At 45.2% G+C, this 25180-nt stretch overlaps 1 protein-coding gene across 1 annotated transcript; it reads left to right on the top strand.

The window, feature by feature from the left end:
• Positions 1–5546: 5546 nt before the first annotated feature.
• On the top strand, positions 5547–8093 carry LOC311241185 (histone H3.2-like; the record flags this gene model as incomplete). Its single annotated transcript, XM_084329918.1, has 2 exons — positions 5547–5557; positions 7736–8093. 2 exons carry the CDS (start codon positions 5547–5549, stop codon positions 8091–8093), a joined length of 369 nt encoding a protein of 122 aa, XP_084186044.1.
• Between the last annotated feature and the right edge of the window lie 17087 nt (positions 8094–25180).

Here is a 25180-nt window from a genome sequence, read left to right as displayed (position 1 = left end):
CACAGTCCTCCTTACGTTGTATCGCGCCACCTTGTGGTCATTCATGTTGCCTGCCTCTAGGCCGTCGTTGTATGCTTTGGTGCGCTCTCTCAGAGCTTCACGGACGGATTTGTCTACCCAGGGTTTTTGATTTGGGTAAACTTTCATTTTGGTAGTGGGGATTGTTTCTTTCACCCTAGTACAAACATAGTCCAGCACTGTCTCCGTGTAGGCATTAATGTTATCTGTGTCGCGGAACACATTCCAGTCTGTGTTGTGAAACACTGACCGGATCGTATCCTCTGACGTCACATCCCATTTCTGCACCTCTCGCGAGACTACGGGAGTACTTTTAATTCTCTGTCTGTACTTTGGTGAAAGAAAAATTGATGCGTGATCTGACTTACCGAAGCCACTATCAGAATGAGCCTTGTAGCCACCTTTAAATTGCGTGTAACAGTGATCTAGGATGTTACCGCCTCTGGTGTTGCAAGTCACATGCTGATAGAAGTCGGGCAATACCTTTCTCAGATTGGCGCTATTGAAATCTCCCAGAACTAAAATGGCGGCGTTAACATTCGCCTCTTGGATTCTATTTACCTCGTCGTGTAGTCTGGAGAGCGCAACCTTGTTGCTGGCTTGCGGTGGAATATACACTCCGACCTGGACGATCGCCGTTAACTCCCTCGGGAGGAAGAAAGGACGACACTTGATGGTTATATATTCCAGTTCTGGGGAGCAGTGGTTGGATAATTCCTTCACGTTAGTTGGGTCACTCCAATTTTTGTTCAACATGAAGGCAATACCTCCTCCACGTTGTTTACCGGATTCTGCTGTTCTATCCTTGCGGTGAATGAAGAAATGATCGGCCGGTTGGATGGCGTGGTCTGGGACTTCTGGCGCCAGCCACGTCTCGATGAAGCAGAGAACGTTACAGTCCCTAACGTCTCTCTGGAATTGAATCCTTGCTCGGATGTCGTCTAGTTTATTGTCTATTGATTGTACATTGGCTAGCAATATACTGGGTAGTGGTGTCCTGTGCCGCCTGGTTCTCAGCCTGTTACGGACTCCAGCTCTCTTTCCTCGCCGTCTGGGTCCTTTGTCCCTGGGGGCGAGATCCGGTCCTGATGTCCTCAAGATCTCAACGGGCCATTGTTGCGGTTCAGAGAGCTGATCCAGAGAGTAATCCAGTCGGTAAGTTTCCCGTAATCCAATGTCTATAAGTGACTGACGGTCATACACATTAAATGCACCTACTGTTGGTACAGACAAAACTCTTAAAACTATAAATATTAACAAAAGTATGCACAGTCTCGACGGAGCGCACAGACAGGCAGCCGGTCGTAGCGGCGCCATCTTTTTTTTTGGCAGACTTCTTCATCTCGTGGCCGTCGGACTCGGGATGAGCAGAGGGCATAGTAGGCCACTGGTCTTCAGGTAGGTAGAGGAACTCTGGACCTTTGTGCCATCGATGTGGTCGTACCAGTTCCTCCAAGGTTAGGCCCCGAGTGATGTCGTCTGCTGGGTTTGAGGCAGAGTTCACGTATCTCCAGTTATCGGGCTCGGTCAGGTTCTGGATTTCAGCAACTCGTGTGCCCACGAAGACCTTATATCTACAGGACTCTGACTTGATCCAATGGAGAACTGTGGTGGAATCCGACCACAAGACGACCCGTTGGATGGGGACGGTGAACTCGGCTTGAAGTACATCATTAAGCTGGGCACCTGTGAGGGCAGCGCTCAGCTCGAGTCGGGGCATCGACAGCTGGTTCCTGGGGGCCACCCGAGACCTAGCGAGCACAAAGGAAATGTGGACTTGCTGTTGGTCATCCATGGTCCGCATGTAGGCGACAGAGCCGTATGCACGCTCGGACGCGTCACAGAAGATGTGGAGGTCCCTGGTCGAAGTAGAGGTGTTCGCATGTGGTGGAGCGTAGGCTCGGTGGAACTCCAGGTGTATGAGGTGAGGGATCTCTTGCTCCCAGGTGCGCCATCTGTCGAGCAGGCTTTGGGGTCGGATTGGGTCGTCCCAGCCGACCTCCTCCTTCCAAAGGTCTTGTATGATGACCTTGGCTCTTGTGGTGAAAGGTACAATGTAGCCAAGGGGGTCGTACTGGCAGGCAAGTACTCTGTAGAGGTTCCTCATGGTAGGTGCTGAGGTCTCCACATGGCGATGCTTATAGCCCAGGGAGTCATTGAGGCAGTTCCAGCGTAGGCCCAGTGTAGGCTCCTGAAGATCACTACTACTCTTGGAGAGCCACAGTTCGCTGCTTTCGGAGCGGGCTTCGGGCGGAAGGTGCTCGATGACCATAGGCACGTTGCTTGCCCACTGGCGGACCTCGAACCCTCCCGTCTGTAGGTGATGGCGGAGTTCATCGACGAGACGCTTGGCCTCTTCGGCGGAGTGTGTGCTATGCAGACAGTTGTCGACATAGAAGGACTGCTCGACTGTCTTTATCAAGTTGGAATTGCCCTCTGTGTCGTTTTGGATGTGTTGCTGGAGGGCGTAAATGGCACAGCAGGGGCTACAGGTTGTCCCGAATGGAAGTACCTGCCACTCATAGATATCCGGCTCCTTCTCCCTCTCCATGTTCCTCCAGATGAAGCGCAGCACTGGCTTGTCGGTAGGCAGCAGGCGGATCTGGTGAAACATACCTTTGATGTCGCCACTGACTGCCACGGCATGCTGACGAAACCTGAGGAGGACACCGAGCAGGGTTGGCCCGAGTGTAGGTCCAGGAAGCAGAAGGTCATTTAGGGACAGGCCTTGGTACTGGAATGAACAGTTAAAAACGATCCTGTCCTTACTGTTGTGGGTCACCATATGGTGCGGGATGTAGTAGGATTCTGCAGACTGGTCAGCTTCTGCCGGGGTTATCCTTGCCACGTAACCAGCCTTCTCCAGTTTCCGTATCTCATTACAGTAGACCTCGGCTCGTTTGGGGTCCTTGGTAAGTCTTCTCTCTATGCTGCGGAGGCATGGCAGCACAGCTTCCTTAGGGACATGTAGTGGGGTAGCATTTGCTTGCCGAAGCAGGGGAGTAGCGTAGCGCTGGACTCCGTCGACCTTGACCCTGGTAGTGAGTGCTTGGAGCGCGACCATGGCTTGCTGATCTTGCTTGGAGCGGGTGACTGCCTTCGTGCTGATGTAAGGGAGAGTGTCGACTTGCTAGAGGCGCTCGACGTTCCTGAAGAGCTCTGTGGCTGGAGAGGCAGTGGCAGTGTGGAGGCACTGTGAAGAAGATGTAGTCTGGGCAAGGTTTGTAGGGCCCTGGAGTGACCAACCTAGTCGGGTGCAAATACCGACGGGGCCGCCTGGTGGGCCTGCGCGTACAGGCTGTACTGGGGTCAGAAGGTGTGGCATATCTGAACCAATCAGGAGTAGTGGCTGGGCATGGTCGACTGGTGGTAGGGGCAGGCCGTGGAGGTGCTTGTAGCGTTTCTGTAGTGCGGCCACAGGATAAGAGTGTTCGGCCAGGCTGAGGCCTTCGGCGGTGAAGGCCTGGTGGATCCGATACTTCTGGGAAGGCGTGCACCATGGAGAAACGTCGAAGGAGACAGAGCTGCCCTGGAGCTGTTCGACATTCTGCTGGACGGTTTGTAGATGGAGAGTCTCTGGCGTTCTGGTTAGGTTCAGCCGCCGCACGGCTTGAGGCAGAACGATACTTCGTTCAGAGCCGTCGTCCAACACGGCGTAGGTCTCCAGGGCTTGGTCCCCGTTCCTCAAGATGACCTTGATGACCTTTAACATAACCTGTTGTGGACGGTTGGGCCGGTCGAGGTATACCTTAGTGGGTGGTGTAGTGACCATACAGACTGTGGTTTCACCCTGCTGTATGGAGTCGTGCAGAATGGTAAGGTGCTGTTCTTTGCATGTATTGCATGGGCGCGTCAGAGTACATGCTTCGGCAGAGTGTTTGCGGCCACACTTCCAGCACCGTTTCTCCTCTCTGATCCACTTCACGGCCTGGCTGGTAGATAGCGTCTTGAAGTCGTCACAAGCATTCAAGAAGTGCTCCTTGTTGTCACAATAGGGGCAATACGGTTTGGACTTGAAAGGGGTTTTGTAGCGAGTAGGCTCTGGGGTACTAGCGACTTCCCCAGCATTGAGGAGGATGGTTGTGGTCTTCTCCTTATAGTGGGTGACACGTTGGTCTTGCTTGGTTGGCTTGGGTGCGTCGCACTGATAGAGCGCTGCGGCTCGACTTGAGAGGCGCTTAGCCTGTGACTTCATCTGGAGCCAGGCTGCCAGGTCGGGCAGGGTGTATGTCAGGTCTGACCCTGTCCGGAGAATGCCGCGGCTGAGGCAGTATTCGATGAATCCGTCCCTGACTGAAGGGGGCATCTTGCTCAGGAGCCGGTCGACGTGGGATCCGCATCTCAACTCGTACCCGTTTTGACCTTCAAGTGTCCCGAGCATGCCCACCAGAGACTGGATGGACAGGGCGAAGGAGTCGAAGGCTTCAGTGTCACCGAACTTGATGGGAGGTGAGTTGAGAATGGCGCCTAACTCTGATTGGACGAGCTGTCTGGGTTGGCCGTACTTGTCTTGCAGGGCTTGCAATGCAGCGGTATACGGTCGAGGGTCATACATGTAGGCTCTGGCAAGGTGGAGAGCACTGGGGAGTTTCAAGTGGCCGAGGAGCACCTGGTACTTATACTGTTCAGACAGGTGCCCGGTACTACTACTACTACTACTACTACTACTACTACTACTACTACTACTACTACTACTACTACTACTACTACTACTACTACTACTACTACTACTACTACTACTACTACTACTACTACTACTACTAACCCAACCCCCTCCAATGTACAGTCATTTACCTAGTATGGTTTTGTCAATAGTTCAATGTACAATTGTGTTTGTTTGTACAGTGTATCCCCCCCCCCCCCTCAATGTACAGTGTTACTTGTTTATACAGTGTGCCCCCCGCCCCCCCCCCCCCAACCACCTCCAATGTAAATTACCCAGTATGGTTGTCAATATCCCAATGTACCCAACCCCCCCCCCACCCAACCTCCTCCAATGTACAGTTTCTACGTCAAATGTATATACTCCCTTTTCTTGACTCCTTCTGTATCACAAACAGTACTGTATTTGCAAATCTGGTATGTCATAAATGTATAGATGTAGCAGTACTGACTATCTGTATGTCATGTATGTCATATATGTCTATATGAATTGAAAATGGGGGACCCTGATGGAAACAAGACAAACGTCTTTCTCAGGTCTGCATCCCCTTAATAATTGTATGTATTGAGCCGTACTGTATTGTACCCATTCTGCAATCTGTTAAATAAAGTTTTCATTCATTTCATTCATTCATTCATTCATTCATTCACCCATCAAGTTATCCAAGGCTATCTTGAGTAGGGCAAAGTCACTTTCGCGGTCACGTTCAAAGACTGGCAGCATCGGCTGTGGGATGCCGTAGGGAGAGGTAATCAGCATCTCTGATCCTGGGTGCTGTAAATGCCCCGATATAACCTGTGGCGGGGTAAGAGCCATGTGAGGTGCAGCAGGACTCGCGTTCTGGTATGGTGGGGCTGCAGTAGAGATGGTCGCACCGTAGGTAGGACTCTGGGTACTGTGTGTAGCTACAGAAGGTTCGTGTGAGGTCGTAGGTTGCTCAATAGCAGGGCTTTCCTACATGTAGATTTATAATATTTTAACTTAAAACTAGGCTACTTTTGCGTATAATCATTAATATTATATTCCAAAAAATTATATTGGAAACGCGGGGTCTCGAACTCGGGTCGCCCGGTTGCCAGGATTGAGCACTACCGCTGCGCCACTGTGCCAGACGGGATAGATTCATTGTTTATACATTAATGAACGAGAGACCCGTGTTTAGAATATTTTTTCTTTTGAATGAAGTTTTATCTCTTTATTCTCAAATGCATTAATGTGACGTCAACGGCTAATTCAATTTCTCAAATCCGTCAAACAGCGCATCTCATCAGACATTTTAATCCCAGTTACAATATCACACAAAATCCACAATCCACGCATAGACACTTCAATTTTATGCTTGAATGAAACAAAATCCAGGCGCTCCTCTCCTTCCTCGCTCCTCATCTACAGCGGAGAATATGAAAGGAATCAGAGCCAAATGAGCGATAGGTTTCAATCATTAAGGATATCCCCGCGGGATTCACATTTGCAATGCTGCACGTTGTTAAAATAACCACATAATGTGTACATCGCACCTAGCGAGCGCCACGGTATATATAACGTGCATTATTTAGGACAAAGTGAATTTAGTATCAGCATTTTGGGTCTATTTTACATTTCAAAAGCCCCCTCTGGAAGAATGGAGCACAAAAACGTAATTCAGAATGGTATAATGCAGATCCTGGACTGTGAGAATCATTTCAGGAAACGAGCTGTCACTTCTTTGCGGGGGCGTGGCCATGGTTCATCCGGCTAACTGAACTTAACCTTGCTCCCGACCAGGCTTAAACTTTTTGATCTGTTGTCATGGTGATTTAGACAATCGAGCGTCGGGGAATGGGAAGGTCCGGCTTAAGTCAGGCTTGACCGAAAATTATCCGGCTAACTCAGTTATCCAGGTACGGGGAACGGGGCCCTGGCTCAGTCCACAGTTAACCAGCTACAGAGTGAGAGAGAAGTAACGTTTGGCGCAGTTGTAAACAGGACGGCCAGGCAACGTATCGTTATTAGAGAGCCGCACGGCTAATTAGATACAACCATAATATTGTCGAGCCCTTATTGGCCCAGTATAGTGACTTGTGTAAGCGAAGTAACGTGGAGAGACTTATAGTTGAACCCAGCGACGTTCTGGACATAACTACTCATTGAAGACCTCCTGCGGGTTAGCTTTAAGTACAAACGGAGCTAACTAGCTATCATCCATGCCAACGGGCTTTTGGACTAATAGCTATTAATCCTGCTATCGGGCGCTAGGAATACAAGGACCGGTCCGTACGAGACCCTTTCCTCCCCAGCGACGACCGGATTATCCTAAGTGTGTCTGCAGCCCTCTGGAAGTAGGAACTCCAGAGGACCACCGTCTCCAGCCACCATCTTGCTTTTCCCTGTGCCGCTTCGCTCCGTCTCACTCCATTCAGAGCTCCACCGGTCGGGTACCCGTAGTATAGGAACTATCGTTACCTCTGACGTTGTTGCACTGACATTCTATTATTAAAAGAGAGCTGTGTTATATAATATGTATGTTTACTATTAACATTAAAATGCTTGCTCAACTTGTATCCCTGTCCCCGCGCCGTTAATAGAGTGTCCGCCATTTTGTGTACTTATACTGTCTGGCCATTAACATTCTTTAGCAGTGGTTTAATCTAAACATCTAAATACAGTCAGGGTTGTGTAGCCCCTTAGCTACAATCTAAAAATTCTAAATATATGATCTGATTAAGTATACAGTATAAACATAAGGTATGCATAAGGTAAGTATATATTGTCATTTTAGGTGGGAGTCAGCTACTATAGGTTCCTATGTATATGTAGGAGTAGACATTACAGTAGGATGCAGCCAAGAGTTATTGCCTTCTCGGTAATAGTGGTGGCTCTGAAAAGAGCCTTTGTGAGATGTAGGCGGAGTAACCAACCCAGAGTGGAGACCAATCAGTAACGCGTCGGTAATATAAGGCCAGAGTTTCGGCACAGCAGCGTATTAGTCTTGTTGGGGTGAAGAAGAAAAGATAGTTCATCATAATGGCTAGAACTAAGCATACCGCTCGTAAATACCGGTGGCAAAGCCCCAAGGAAGCAGCTCGCCACGAAGGCTGCCCGTAAGAGCGCACCGGCTACCGGCGGTGTGAAGAAGCCACATCGTTACAGGCCCGGTACCGTGGCGCTGAGAGAGATCCGTCGTTACCAGAAGTCCACCGAGTTGCTCATCCGCAAGTTGCCTTTCCAGCACCTGGTCAGAGAAATCGCCCAGGACTTCATGACCGACCTGCGCTTCCAGAGCTCTGCTGTCATGGCTCTTCAGGAGGCCAGTGAGGCTTACCTGGTCGGTCTGTTTGAGGACACCAACATGTGCGCCATCCACGCCAAGAGGGTGACCATCATGCCCAAAGACATCCAGCTGGCCTGCCGCATCCGTGGAGAGCGCGCTTAGATCAACCTGTTGACTAGTTGTTCCCCTAAAGCAGGGGTGCCCAACCTTTTTTGAACCAAGATCTACTTTTTAATTTGCCACCTAGCCGAGAGCTACCAGCCCAAATTTGTCCTACTCTCGGCTAAGATAAGATAAGATATTCCTTTATTGATCCCCTTGGGGAAATTCAGGCATAATAGCAGCATGGGGGAAGGGGGTACAGGTAGTAAAAACAACACAAGCAGTGTAAACAAATAGGTCAATATAATTGACTATCTAACTAACTGAAAAATATATTCACAGTGTCATAAGGTGCATAAGGCTAGTATTAGTAGTAATAGTATTACCCATTCAATATGCACATGACAGAAAATATTATATGGCATATAATATTTTCTGTCATGTGCATATTGAATGGGTAATACTATTACTACTAATACTAGCCTTATGCACCTTATGACACTGTGAATACTGTGAATATATTTTTCAGTTAGTTAGATTCTAACTAACTGAAAAATATATTCACAGTGTCATAAGGTGCATAAGGCTAGTATTAGTAGTAATAGTATTACCCATTCAATATGCACATGACAGAAAATATTATATGGCATATAATATTTTCTGTCATGTGCATATTGAATGGGTATATAATATAATATGCTATTTTATATATCATTGTAACAGTGTAGTGTAGGAATTACAAGAATGACAAGACTGTAACTGTAACTTCTCACGTTTATTTCACACTCTGCATACACACTGACAAACAACACACACACTCAGTTCAATGGGCATGAGAAAACATGTGTTTACATTGCCAAAGCAAAAGTGGAACAATACAATCAAAAAAATATATATGTACAATTAAAAGGGAATAGGAATGATGTGTAAACAGAGCTGTCACATTGCAAAATGGAATACAATCAAAAAACAATTCCACAAAAAGGTCTGTCATCAGTCACTGATAGTTCTCCTTTATCCCTTTTTAAAAAAAAAATTAATTTATTTTTTTAATGTCTCTACCTTAGTGAGAACGCTGGCACTGGGAAGAGGTAGCTAGTTTTTCAAAGTCTGGGTTGTAGGAGCTGGTTGCAAGCCTCAGGCAGTCCACAAGATGGTCATCTGTCAATGTGGTTCTGTACTTGGACTTGATGATCTCTTTATGTGAGAGAAAGCAGACTCACACAGGTAGGTTGATCCAAAAAATGCTGTTAAGTTCATGGCACATCTCCTGAGGTTGGGGCACTTCTCGTACTTCTCTGCCTTCATCCCTTGTGTTGCCCTGGCTTTAATCTCAATGTCAGTTTGAAGTGTGAGGATCTCGTTCTCCACAGCATGGCTGTTCAGATTAAACAGTGTGGCCACTTTGGATGTGATGTCATCCACATCTACAGTTCCAAATGGAAAACACATGTAGCTTGCAACAGGTTCAAGTATTGAAAAGTCTGTGAAGCGCTTATCAAACTCTGACAAGATGCTTTGAACTTGCTCCTCATAATGTGTGCAATCAAACTGTGCGGTGTCCTCACCCTGACGTTGAAGTTCTGCTTGCATGTGAGGAAAGTTGCGCGCAGTGTTTCTTGTGCATCGTTGTATAATGCCGCTCCAAATTACCCTTTTTCGGCACAGCCACGGTTTGTTTGCAAATCAGACAGACTGATTTTGCGTTGAAATAAACAAAAAAGTAAGCCTCTTCCCACTCTTCATGGAAATTATATGTTTTTGGTCTTTTGGCTGCTCCGGTTCTGCTTGCGGCGCTGACGCTGGTGCTATCCGGTAGCTCGTCGGAGGCGGCGTTGGAGCAGCTCCCTGGCGGCGCCGGCAGCTCGTCGGAGGCGGCGTTGGAGCTGCTCCTGGCGGCGGCAGCTCGTCGGAGGCGGCGTTGGAGCTGCTCCCTGGCGGCGCCAGGTGTGGTGCCAAAATCTTTCCTGGCTCTGGCGGCAGTGAAGTCTTGCTTGCGTTGTTGAAAAGTAGCGTCCTCTGAATGAACCACTTTTTAGCTGGTGGTGTTCCATTCATCTTGCAGTTTCGAGTGACTCAAGGCTGGTCTCAGAGCCATGTTTATACTGTACCTGCCAGGTGATGGGCCCGACCCCCACTCATGCCACTCCATGAAAACAAAGGCATCAATTTGCATCCCTATGGGTGAAGCTCGCTGTCCGGAATGTACGGAATGTAGACGGTATCGATTGGCTCAGGCGGCCTGTTATACACAGGACTGCTCGAACGTGTGTTGTCCTCCCCTCCAAATCAAATCAAATTAAATGATTTTCCAAAATAATCTTGCGGTCTACTTGAAACCAGCGCGCGATCTACCGGTCGATCGCGATCGACTGGTTGGGCACGACTGCCCTAAAGGCTCTTTCAAGAGCCACCTCAAAGATCATGAACGAGTGCTGTTTCCTTATTTTAAGAGTTTTAATTCCACATGGAATTTGTAGGTGAAATGTTGACGACCATTTGACCACAGTTTATCACGAAGTAACTATAATCTAATCATCCATGACTGCACAACCTAATATTGTAGTCATAATATATTCAGATTGGTCTTTCCTCTGATCTAATAGTTGTATCGATTACACTGCTGACAAGAAGTGTACCCTATTTTTAAAAGTAAATACAATCCGAACTATCATTATTTTTGCTTCAGAGTCTTGTCTGGGGTCCATTTTGGTTGAGCCTGCATGCTTTCCCCATTTCCAAAATGGTTTCGTCAGTGGTCCGGTACTGCGGGGTCCCGCAGCTCCCGCAAGGGAGCTGCCTAGGACCACTCCTATACGCCATCTTCACAAACGACTTACCATCAGTTCTGTGTAAAGCAACTGTACAAATGTATGCTGATGATTCCACATTGTACTATGCTGCAAAAACTGTCAGTGAACTGGACAATGTTTTATCAGCTGAGTTAAATATGGTGTTTGATTGGATAAAAGGGAATAAGTTGGTACTAAACATCTCAAAAACCAAATCAATTATCTTGGGTTCGAGTCATAAATTGTCATCAATACCAAAAATGAGTTTGAACGTGTCTGACGAACCCATAGAACAGGTAAATAAAGTAAAATTACTGGGCATAATAATTGATAGCCAGCTGTCATGGGCAGAACACATTGATACCATAGTGAAGAAGATGGGGAGTGGTATCTCCATGGTGAGGAAATGTCTTTCTTATGTCCCTACATATATTGTGGGACAGGTGGCGAAATCTTTAATTTTATCTCACCTAGATTATTGTGCACCAGTATGGTCCTCTGCATCCAAAGGTCAACTAAAGAAATTGCAAACTGCCCAGAACAGAGCTGCAAGGTTAGTTTTACATTGTTCCATGAGAACAAATACCATCACTATGCACCGGCAACTCTCATGGTTAACGGTAGAGAATAGGCTGGTTTTCAACACAGTTACATTTTTCAGGAACACTGTCTTTTCGTCTCAACCTGTTTTCTTATACAAACAAATTGTCAGATGCAGTCAGGTTCATTCTTATTTTACTATGTCAGCTGATGATGGACAGATTATGTTACCACGTCCAAAATCAAATGCTTTAAAGAGGACTGTTGTTTATCGTGCCATCAATCATTGGAATAACTGCCCACTGAACATAAGTAAATTGAATAGTAAAGTGTCTTTCAAATACCACCTGAGAATGCACTACTTAAATATGTGAGCAAAATATTCTGATGTTGATAATGATGTCTACAATGTTTTACTGTTTTTAGATTATCATTGTTAATTGTGATTGTCATATGTATCTCATGTTGTTATGTTTTGTGTTTTCTGTTGTCTTTCTATGTGGACCCCAGGAAGACTAGCTCGCCACTTAGGTGACAGCTAATGGGGATCCTTTTAAACAATAAACAATAAACAATACTGTAACTGAGGGGTACAATTCCCTGACTGTATTGAATAAGTATGGTATCATTAAACCACTACTGAGTTATGTACATTACTACTGGCCATACAGTACACATGTATATGTGATGAACACCCACACAATAACACGGCTTAACAAAGAAAGTCCTGTTTGGAATATTTATTAGAAGAGCATCAATATTATCTTACAGTATTGAGAATTAGAGTTGCGCTTGTAAGGCGAAGAATGTGCATGAATAGGTCAAGAGCGTAAGTCCATGAGCATATTACGAAGGGGATAATTAATACCACCTGTAGCATAAGAATTATATAAGGTACACTCGTAGGTCAGCTGGAGATACTAGGGGGGTTCCCTCCGGTTGTAAGCCAGCAGGGGAGAGGATTTGTCGGTAGCAAAAGTCTGGATCAACGAGGAATAAAGAGACTCCAGGTACAGGAGACGGTGCAATAATCCCTTGGTCCGTAGACAAAGCAACAGCTATTCTCCGGTATGCACTGCAGCATGGATGAAAGCTAGCCAGCCTCTGAGTCCTAGAGGCGGGCTCGACGGGGCTCCTCACAGGGTAAATCCCACACGGTAGTGGGGGTAGACGATTCTCTGCTCCAGCAGCCACAGGACCAAAGCAATATAATCCAGCCGAAAAGGGCTCTGCATTCGTCGGTGTAGGTTATCCAGTGTACATATCCACACGGTTCTCGTCTAGGGCTCCTCGGATGGCGGCACAAGGTTAGGCCGCCCAGCCTGGATAAGCACACTAGCTCGGTACGATGAAACGTTGGTAATGCTGGTCACTGTAGAACGGTAGCCGCACTATACACTATACATAATAGACTATTACTTAATAATAGAATAGGTCGAACTCGACGATACAGCGTTAAACTCTGACACTTCAGCTATCAATTCGCACGCGGTCTCAAGGCTCTATTTCGGGGCAAAACGGGCCCACTTCACAGCACGTTGTATCGTGGTGAAGGCTTCAGCTTTTAGTTACTAAGTGCATCTGTATCCACCTGCAACGTATTTATACGTAAGGTGAATAATCTAGTACCAGCCTTATTTCTGTCTCGTATTACTGCGCAAACCTGGGCATGTTGAGACATGTCTTAGCGGTGACTTTGAACTAGACATTGTGGGTATGGCCGTGGCGCCTAGGGGGTCGCTGTCCAATAGGAGAACGAATATTATGGTCTGGCCTGTACTAGGTAAAGGGATATTCTGTGTATATGTACAAAGAATATACAAGGGATATCAGACGATATACAAATACTATACAATATATCTCAAGTAATAAATATATATATTCGGTTTAATCTGACCCTTTGTAACAGCCGCCTCCTAATTAGTCCGCACCTAATTAGATAAGCAGAGACAGATTAACCGTACTGTCCACTACTCAATGTCCGTTGTGAGGAGTAGGGCAATTCACAAAGTCAGGGGGTCATGGTCGTCATTAAGAGAGTCGGGGAGCCTTGGCAACTCTATAAGCCTCGACACGGGTCGGGTGTATGTCCGCCCCTGGACGAGCACTTCTGCCGCTCTGACCTTTCCGTCGGCACCAGTGATCACTTTGCTTACGCGGCCGGCCGGCCACATAGCTCGGGGTAGTGACTGGTCGATAATCATGACGACTGTGCCCTCCGTCAAATTGTCTCTTTCTTTTACCCATTTCTGGCGGGTCTGTAGAGACGGTAGATAGTGGAGGAGGAAACTGTTCCAAAACTTGTCAGCCAATACTTGACTGTACCTCCACATTCTTCGGCCGTTCGCTTCCTCAGGTCTGTACACTGTCTGTGGGAGCGCGGGGTCCAGCCGCACCATCAAGAGAGTGTTGGGGGTGACTGGGTCGACATCTGCTACATCACTTGAGACGTACCCGAGGGGCTTTGAGTTCAGTACTCCCTCGATCTCCGTGAGGACTGTTGTGAGGACTTCTTCCGCCACGGTCTGGGCCCCAAGCACGGCGTACAGGGCTGTCTTTATTGAACGTACTTCTCGTTCCCAAGTTCCCCCGAAGTGAGGGGCATTCGGGGGGTTAACCTGGAAATCAATCTGAGAGGGAGCGAGGTGGGTCTTAAGTTCTGGGCCCATAGCTTGGAAGCTCTCTCTCAGCTCTCTTTCTCCGCCTTTGAAGTTTGTCCCGTGATCAGACAATAATATAGACGGTTTTCCTTTCCGCGCTGTGAATCTCCGGAAGGCCATAAGGAATGAGTCCGTACTCATGGTTGGAAGGAGTTCTATGTGTATCGCTCGGGTGGTCATGCATTTGAATACAATACCCCACCGCTTCTCCGTCCCTCTTCCTTTCTTCACATACAGCGGGCCGAAACAGTCCATACCGGTGGAGTGAAAGGGCTTGTCGCCGAGTCGGAGGCGACAGGGGGATAGGTCAGCCATCCTGGGTATACTGGGCTGTGCTCGCCACTTGCGACAGTCTAGACCAGGGAGGGGCAACTGGCGGCCCGCGGGCCGCATGCGGCCCTCACCGACGTTCTATGCGGCCCCAGGCCAATATTAATTTTTTTTTTTTTTTTTTTTTTTTTTTAATTTTTAAATTTTAAATTTTTTTGTATTGTATTCGACTAAGAAGAGTTGGCAGTCGACTATGGCTCCTTTCGATCGATTAGTCGACTATTTGACTAATAGGGGTCAGCCCTAGTGTGGACATATGAAACGCTGTTGAAAGTGCCGTGCAGCAATATGGGGGTTTTGATAAACTGTCGGCTGTTGTTACCGATGGAGCACCGGCAATGAAAGGAAAACACACAGGATTCGCCGGGCTTCTAAGGCAGAGTGGCATTGAGTGTCCAATGCTGCACTGCATTATACATCAGGTAAGTTCGCTAACATAATTTCCATCTATTGTGGGTCATTATAATGACCAATGTGAGTCGAGTGTAGTCAAATTATATGCGAGAGTCGTTAAATCGTATTTTTTTTTTTTATCTGATATAGGAGGCTCTCTGTGCCAAGAAGCTTGACTACAGCCATGTTATGGATTTGGTTACCAAGGTTACCAATCTAATTCATGGAGGCAACAGGTCACTAAACCATCGAAAGTTTGTCTCCTTTTTGGAACAGATGGACACTGATTATGGCGACTTGCAGCTACACACAGAAATCCGATGGCTGAGCCGTCGGAAAGTACAGGAGCGACATTGAAACACTGCAAATGCAATTCAATGATCGGTTTGAAGATTTCAATGGCATGCCGTCACGGATAGCGCTGTTTGCCGGCCCCTCACCGCTACGGTGTCAGAGCAGCCCCCACCGATGCAGCTTGAACTGTGCAAGCTACAGTCAGATCCTTTTTTTCAAGCAAAGAGAAATGAGAGGGGAATTTCGTTTTGAAAACTGCTACCTGAGCCCCGCTTCCCACTCCTCAGGGACTTTGCCCTCTCTATGTTTGGGAGCACATACATATGTGAGAGCAATTTCTCAAACATGAAGCACATCAAGTCAAAGCAGAGAAACAGGCTGTCGGATGAAACATTATTTCATCTGATGCAGATTGCATGCACAAACATTGAAGTTGACATTCCTGCTATTGTGCGCCAAATGGAGAGACCACAAGTGTCTCATTAAAGACAGGGGGGAGGAGGAGATGATGAAGAGGTGTAGAGGGGGGGAAGGAGATGATGAAGAGGTGTAGAGAGGGGGGAAGAGATGATGAAGAGATGTAGAGAGGGGGGGGATGATGGAGAGGTGTAGAGAGGGGACCATTATTATTATTATTATTAATATTATTATTATTATTATTATTATTATTATTATTATTATTATTATTATTATTATTATTATTATTATTATTATTATTATTATTATTATTATTATTATTATTATTATTATTATTATTATTATTATTATTATTATTATTATTATTATTATTATTATTATTATTATTATTATTATTATTATTATTATTATAACCATTATTGACCCACTGTGGGGCGAGGGTGAATGTCATGCCAGTTTGATAAAGGGTCAATGGGAGGCATGTAGTATTGCACTTTACTTTACTTGCACTTTACTTGTTTACTTTTGTAGTGTTCAGATAACACTAATAACACAAACACAAAGCAGCATTCCTGCTGCATTTCACTACAACAGTAAATCAAAAGTGCAATAATAAATGATTTTGTTAAATGTATACACTTTTATCCTGCTACTAAACAAAACATTCCTGAGTGCTTCATATCCATAACATGCATTTCAGTGTTATAATGTTTTGTTTAGTAGCAGGATAAAAGTTTATACATTTAACAAAATCATTTATTATTGCACTTTTGATTGACTGTTGTAGTGAAATGCAGCAGGAATGCTGCTTTGTGTTTGTTGAGCAGTGGGCTTTAAGTTCATACATTTATTTTATTAGAAGCCTTAATTATAATTGAAAATTTTTGTATATATTTGGGGTTACACAGCAATACTTTTAAATTCAGCTGTTTATAAATTCATAAAGTTGAAATTGCATTACTAAATGCATTTGAAATGGAATAAAAACAAAGTTACAACAAATTATAATTGTTTATATACCTTGTGGCTATTTGAGTGATGGGGTACTACTGGCGGGACTGCCGATAAACAATGCGGCCCCCCAGATTGATTGTGGACATTTTGTGGCCCTCACCATATACAAAGTTGCCCACCCCTGGTCTAGACAGGTCCGCTGGAAGCGTCGTACTGCTTCTCGTCCTTGCAGTATCCAATAGCGACGTCTGTTCTCAGCGAAGACTCTCTCTGCCCCGGCGTGGTGCACGTCCTCGTCGTATTTCTTTATGATGAGCTCTGTGACCTTGTGTCGGCTGTTGAGGACTATCGGGAACTTGACGTCATCCGTTAAGTCTGGGGCCCTTCTCAGACGACCACCCACTCTGATGAGATTATGGGCGTCGCTCTCAGGGGCCAAGTGGAGCAGTCTGCTGTCTGGTGGGACTGGCTTTGATCCCTGCAGACAGTCTAGCTCGTCGGGGAACGAGTCTCTTTGGGCTCGCTGTAGCAGAAGGAGTTCTGCTTCTTCGTAGTTAGCTGCATTAATGTCAGTAGTGGAGGGAACCTCAGGGTGGTGCCACAGGAATGTCTTTAACTGCGCACTCTCAAGGGTAGGGCAGTCGTCTATGTTGGGATCTGTGGGGACTGGTGTGTGTGTCAACCCACAGAACATAGATTTCTTCATCTCTGCCTCCTCTTGACTAGCCTCCCGTGGGGTGGGTGTCGGCCACTCTTCTTCCGGGAGCTTGAGGAACTCGGGACCGTCACTATAGAGATTGTGACGTGTGAGGTCATCCAGGGACATTCCCCGTGTGATGACGTCTGCTGGGTTCTGTTTTGTGTTCACGTACCGCCAGCATGCTGCTTCTGTTAAATCTTGGATCTCTGTGATTCTGACTCCCACGAAGACCTTGTATCTACACGAATCGGACTGGATCCATGTGAGTACGGTCATGGAGTCTGACCACAGGATTGTTCTTTGCACCGGGATGGTGAGTTCACGTTGGATTAACGTGGCGAGTTGCGCTCCTACTAGGGCTGCCCAGAGCTCTAGACGCGGGATCGATTGTTGCTTGCGGGGGGCTATTCTTGAACGAGCCAGGATGAAGGCAGTATGTATTTCTCCTCCCTCCTCTCGGGCCCGCAAGTAGGCCACCGAACCGTAGGCTACTTCGGAGGCGTCGCTGAAGATGTGCAGGTCCATCTGACACGTCTCCAGCCGCACTGTGGGTGGGAAGTAGCTGCGGCGTATGTTGACACCTGGGAGCGAGCTGAGTTCTGTTTCCCACTCTCTCCATGTGGAAGCAAGGTGGTCGGGTATGGGGTCGTCCCAGCCCTGGTCCTTGTCCCATAGCGCTCGTACAATCATCTTTGCCCTGGTGGTGTAAGGTAGAATACATCCCAACGGGTCATATTGTCTGGCGAGTGTTCTGTATACACTCCGTCTTGTGGTCGGTAGTGAAATCGACCTTCCCTGCTCCTTGGTCAGGGGTGTGTGTCTATAATGTAGCGAGTCTGTTTTGAAGCGCCAGACCAGTCCCAATGTCATTTCTTGGGCTTCACCTGGGATGGTCGCCATCCAGGTCTCGCTGCTTGCTGCCTTGTCCTCTGGGGAGAGGCTGCGCAGTACTTGAGGGTCGCTGCTGGCCCACTGCCGGAGATCAAAGCCGCCTTTGATCAGGGAGGCGCAGAGCTTGAGTAGGAGGGCCTCGGCTTCTTCTGGCGTCGAGACGCTTTGCAGACAGTTGTCCACCTAGAAACTCTTTTCTACACTTTGTCGGACCTCTTCATCAGCTGCTGGGTCCTCTGACGATTCTCTGCTCCAGCAGCCACAGGACCAAAGCAATATAATCCAGCCGAAAAGGGCTCTGCATTCGTCGGTGTAGGTTATCCAGTGTACATATCCACACGGTTCTCGTCTAGGGCTCCTCGGATGGCGGCACAAGGTTAGGCCGCCCAGCCTGGATAAGCACACTAGCTCGGTACGATGAAGCGTTGGTAATGCTGGTCACTGTAGAACGGTAGCCGCACGATACACTATACATAATAGACTATTACTTAATAATAGAATAGGTCGAACTCGACGATACAGCGTTAAACTCTGACACTTCAGCTATCAATTCGCACGCGGTCTCAAGGCTCTATTTCGGGGCAAAACGGGCCCACTTCACAGCACGTTGTATCGTGGTGAAGGCTTCAGCTTTTAGTTACTAAGTGCATCTGTATCCACCTGCAACGTATTTATACGTAAGGTGAATAATCTAGTACCAGCCTTATTTCTGTCTCGTATTACTGCGCAAACCTGGGCATGTTGAGACATGTCTTAGCGGTGACTTTGAACTAGACATTGGGGGTATGGCCGTGGCGCCTAGGGGGTCGCTGTCCAATAGGAGAACGAATATTATGGTCTGGCCTGTACTAGGTAAAGGGATATTCCGTGTATATGTACAAAGAATATACAAGGGATATCAGACGATATACAAATACTATACAATATATCTCAAGTAATAAATATATATATTCGGTTTAATCTGACCCTTTGTAACAAATACTGTCCATGGTGCTGGAATAATGCCCTTTAGATTTCCAGTGTCTACAAGTAGCGAATCCATGTGTTTTTCTTTTCCTTTAGGGATTTATGTTTTTTTCCCGTTTTTATTGTGTAAGTTGCTGTAGGAGCTAAAGCTATATATTTAGGTTATTGTATTATATGAATGTTTAATATTGATTGGATTTAGATAAAGTCATTGAACCGTCGTATTTGTCATAATAGAACATTCTAGAACATTTGTGGTGATGTCATAGCCGAACATTCTAGAGCATTATAGAACATTTCTGGTGATGTCATAGCCAAAGAACGGGGCTACCGTGGACAGGGTGAGCAGCTTCAAGTACCTGGGGGTCCACATCTCAGAGGATCTGACATGGACAACACACATAGACTCAGTCGTAAAAAAGGCGAAGCAGCGCCTCTACCACCTGAGACAGTTAAGGAAGTTCAGAGTATCTGGGAAGATACTCCAGTCCTTCTACTCCGGAGCTGTAGAAAGCATCTTGACTGGAAACATCACTGCCTGGTATGGAAACAGCAGAGCACAGGACAAGAAGGCCCTACAGAGAGTGGTGTGCTCAGCCGAGCGTACCACGGGTATTGCACTACCACCCCTGCAGGTCCTATACAACAAGAGGTGCAAATACAGAGCCTGCAGAATAATGAAAGACCCTCACCACCCCAACAACAGCCTGTTCAAGCTGCTGCAGTCAGGCAAACGCCTGCGAACACCAGCAACTATGACAGAGAGACTTCGGCTCAGCTTCTTCCCCCAGGCCATCAGAGCCTTGAACACTGAACTCTCCACACACAAGAGCACACACACTGTACACGCTCACACACTAGCAGCCACTTTAACATGAGCACACACACACTCATGCTGCACACGCTCACACTTATGGTCACTTTAAAAAAGGAAAGGTCACTTTAAGAATAGTATAGTATAACTTGAGATTGTATAATATAGCATTGTATAGCAGTGTACATAAAGACCCAGTGCCTCATCCGTAGCTAACAGTGTATTGCACTACCACAGGACCTAGCATGTCCTACCATGCTCTGTAAATAACTCATGTACATATACCGATATGCCCTACTTTGATTACTTGTATTATTGCACAATGTTGTTCTATTGGATTCTTATTATATTATTATTGTATTATGCACAATCGTTGCGGGCAAGACCCCCCGCATTTCATTGTATACTTGTATGCCGTGACAAATAAAACTCTTGACTCGACTTTCCCGGTTTCCAAAATTATTTGTCAGTGTGGTCCGGTACTGTCTATGGTGCTGAGCGCTAGATGTGCGGTGCCTACAATTTGCAGTTATTATATTGGTGTTCATTAGTTTATCATTGTTTATTAGATTTATTGTTAAAGTGAGCAACACGAGATAGACTGGTCTTCATATAAGGTACAGTAAGGTTATAATATAGACAATAACACATGACACTAGATAGACTGGTCTTCATATAAGGTACAGTAAGGTTATACTATATAGACAATAACACATGACACTAGATAGACTGGTCTTCATATAAGGTACAGTAAGGTTATAATATATAGACAATAACACATGACACTAGATAGACTGGTCTTCATATAAGGTACAGTAAGGTTATAATATATAGACAATAACACATGACACTAGATAGACTGGTCTTCATATAAGGTACAGTAAGGTTACATAATATAATATATAGACAATAACACAGTGGATACAGACCTGTCTGGCTCTCCTCTCGTGGTCTTGACTCTAATGAGAGACGTGTCCCAGTCATTTGGAGTTGTGAGGTTGATTATTATTAGTAGTAATGTAGTTTGTATATTATTAGTAGATATTGTAATGGGAATTATTAATGGACAAACGATGAGCCGTTTACATTAATCATTCTGAGTCACGTTTGATAATGATAAGGTTTATTTAACAAATAATAATAGAAAAGTGATTAACAAATAATAATAGGAAAGTAATTTACAGATAATAATAGAAAGGTGATTTAAATAATATAGAAACGTAATTTCCACGTGGCCACGTTGAAAGGGCAGTCACAGAGCCAGAGGCAGGTATGTCACCATTAGCGTTTGGCTGAGGACTGACCCAGAACGCTGTCCACATGCCTGTCAAATACACAGTTGCCAGACATAACAATATATCAGATATGATGACTTAAGGTAAGCAGAATGGTTTTCTCAGAAACTAGAAACAGACAACAACTCTGTTATGACTAAGATGTTAAAGAGACATGCACACATTAACCAGTGTAATGGGAATTCTCTAACCTTGGGTTATGGCTGGGCTTTATAACAGAATACTCTGTGTGTCCTTTAAAGAGACACACACACATTACGCAGATCCTAGTGTAACAGTCTGTAAAATGATAAAACCATAATGACATGATAATATTTCCACGACAGTTCCCTCCTTTTGATAATTATTAATCACAATCATTATCATTTCATAAAGACAACAAAAAATATTATCATTCAAACGCAGATTATAACAACCCAGCAAAAAACTATTTTTATTATCTAAAAAACAGTCACTAGAGGGATAACGAAATCCACAATGAATGATGACGGATGACAGGTAAACAGGTTGTCTCCAGCACAACACAGTGTCCCGGCTCTGGGCAAGGCACCCACCACCAAGCTGAAAAATTGAAATCACAAAAAGAAAAAACAGGGCAGTACCTTGCAAGATAGACTGCGCTCACGAAATATAACACTGGGTGCATTACTAGAAGACAAAAACATTCTCACAAAACTCATAGCGAAAATAGAATACACGTGACTGCATTCTCCGGGAGATAGCCAAAACAAAACAAAAACAATTTGCAGACTCCTCACAAAGAATGAAAAAATAACTGGTTACTATTGCAATGCACAACACATTAAAAAATCTCCACCTGAATCAAAGAAAGTTCATTACATCATTACCTAACATCTTTTAGGACGATACTGTAATATCTGCATGTATTGTGGTTCAAACCTAAGCATTGTGGGTAAAACTTGCCTCATCCCGGAAACGGTCTCTTCTCCCTCCCCCGGTCGCTGGTCCAAGCACCCCCCTCTGCAGTCCATGTATGCCGTGGCTCGGTCCTGATGATCCTCCCCTCCGATGCAAGGAGCCTGTCCGGAGAATGGCTTAGACCTGCTGGAAACTGTCTCTAAGATCTTTATCTCAGGACCACTGATCCTATCAGACTGGAGTCAGCTGTCGGTTGATGGTCTTAGCGCCCCATCGTTCACTAGCCGATAGGCCCTCTGCCTTCTAGTTCTGGAGCAGATTGGGACAGCTTACTTTCACAGAAACCAGCTGTAGTCGGTCCCCCCACTCAGGCCCTTGGTTGTGGCCCTGATGGAACAGGTCTGCTGGAAACCGTCTCACAGATCTTTGTCTCGGCTGATGGTCACGGAGTACTGTCCATGTGTCACCGCTGTAACTGCAGAAGCCTGGTACAGACAGTGGTCCTGCGCGTCCTCCTCTTGGTCAGAGACGGGTGCCCGGACCGCAAGGAGAGTGAAGAGACCGTTCAGCGAGACCCCACCACAGAAAAAGAAAGAAAAAAAACCATCAGTACATAGCTCAAATACAACTGAGGTTTTTGACCTAGGCATAAGTGACCATTGCCCCACAGTCTGTGTAAGAAGCACAAGACTGGTTTTAAGGAGGAATTCTAAATCTTTTAATAACGAATCATTCTTAGATGACCTTGTTCTTTCTGATACTTATTGTTATGGGAGATTTATAATATAATATGAGCAATAACTTGTAATGTTATCAGTACATGGCTCAAACACAACTGAACACAATCACGTGCACTCCTGTGACATACGAATAAGATTAAAGAGAGAGAAAGAAAATAAAGAATTAATAATAAAAAAAACTGTATTCTGAAGCTGGACGAAGGTCATTCAATCACACTGTCACTCAGGGGTGACATGTTGTAGTTCTCACCTCCTTACCAGAGGACAGGTCTACGACTGAACTGAACTTAAAGGGGAGACACTACCTTTTTTTTTTTTTTTTATCACAATTGTATGTTCAAACATGCACATGAGGCCTGATCTACTTAAATATGCCCTAATTTGCATATAATTCCAGGGCAGAAATCTGAACATTGGATAAAGCCATTTTCAAAATTATAGCTCCATTTTGTCGACATATTAGAGCCAAAGGGGATTTTGGATATCTCTTTTTATCACTCCATAAATCAGAATACACTCCATTCAGTCATTGTTATGGCAAAATTCCATACTATGCCAAATCAGATATGAATAGAACTGGACAAACCAAACAAAAAATAAAAGACAAAAAATAAAAACCCACTCTGCATTAAAGATAGAGTAATACCCCGGTTTTAAATGGAGGGGCAAGACAGTTTAATACACACATACGACGTGGAAGGAGTTGCAACACCATTACCCTGAGGATTGGCTGAAATCACTATTATGGCTGCCTACAAGGAAAATAAAACGGATCCCACAACAATGTGACTTATGGCCTTATAGCAAATTGTTTTGACTGGCTAATGTGTGCTTCTCTTAAAGAGAAACACACATACTACGTTGATATCTGGTGACAGCGCCCTCTCATACAATACTTCCCCTCCATCCTTTTTTGTCTCTGTTAAATACACAGTGATGGTCAGATATAGGTAATTCGATTACTGATACTTTATCAATTAAGGCTAGGATGTCACCTAGATTATTGTGCAGCAGTATAGTCCTCTGTATCCAAAGGTCTTTAAAGAGGACTGTTGTTCATCGTGCCATCAATCATTGGAATAACTGCCCACTGAACATAAGTAAATTGAATAGTAAAGTGTCTTTCAAATACCACCTAAGAATGCACTACTTAAATATGTGAGCTGATGTTGATAATGATGTCTACATTGTTAATTGTGATTGTCAAAATAATATACACTATCTCTATTGGAATGGAGACTTCAGCACAGGATAAACTAGGGATGGGCAAAAATAATCCAGATCGATTGATCACATGATGTACTCGAGTACTCGTGGAGGAAAACGCTGTACAAAATAAACTTATTTTCCGGTGTTTTTAGACTTTTATTTTTAAGCCCACCGCTCCGTCTTTTCCGGTGTTCTAGACTTTTATTTTGAAGCCCACCGACCGGACCGGAAGTATTGTTGTGTGATTATCACGACAGCCGCTTTGTATTCCCTTGTAAACGATAACGAACCAGAGCCGCGCCAGCTCTGTAACGGAGATAGTCATAGGACCCCGGAGTGACGTCACACGAATGCGACTGCTCAGTGGAAATGTTGGAAACCCTGTTGGTAAAAGCAATGACGCCTGCCGCGGACGTTAAGTTGATAAAGTTCCTATAATAACTTTACGAAACGTGTGAAGACATTTTGATCGACTTCTTTTTTAGTTCATGTTATTAGATTAAGCACTTATTGTATACACATGAAGCACTAGATAGACTATTTGTTTAGTTCAATAGTTGTTCTTAAAGAAACATTCCATCAGGCATCTCGCGGAACCCCTGTGTGCCCCGTGGTGTGCAGGCAATCTACCCGTTATGTCAGTCCTTTGACCACCCGCTTATTGTAAACACTCATGCATGCACTTGTTTTAACGTTATCCTGTGTCATTAGCCACGCTATACGTTGTATTCATTTTGTTAGCTATTTAGCCAATGTTGTTATCACTGAACGAACACCACCAAAACGTTACTGATCTCTAATCCTCATTTAGCAGCCCAATTTCTCCGGCAGTAGGAAGTAAAACAACATACGTTACACTACTTGTATGATAGCGCACATAAGTCCTTTTAGACCCAGTGTCATCTCCAGTGTTGGGACTAACGCGTTACAAAGTAACGCGTTACAGAAACGAAGTTACTTTTTGCCGCAACTAGTACTCTAACGCATTACTTTTGAAATTCAGTAACGCTACTTACGTTACTGAATGGTTTGTTAGTTCGTTACTGCGTTCTTTTTATGTAGATTCATAGCGAGCGTCCTTATTTCGCCTGCGTTTGTTTTGTTTACTGTAGACTGAAAGGCGCTATATAAAACGAAGTATTATTATTATTATTATTTCTTTCCGTAGCCTCATTCTGGTTTTCGCACTTCTGATTGGCCACTGACGTTCTGAAAGAAATAGACGCTCTCTACAGTAAACAACAAGAGGACGCTCGCTATGAATCTACATAAT

The sequence above is a fragment of the Notolepis coatsorum genome (assembly GCF_963971535.1).
Source record: "Notolepis coatsorum genome assembly, chromosome: 1".
NCBI lineage: Eukaryota > Metazoa > Chordata > Actinopteri > Aulopiformes > Paralepididae > Notolepis > Notolepis coatsorum.
Note: the sequence above shows the minus strand (reverse complement) of the source record. Positions and strands in the feature narration are given on the sequence as shown.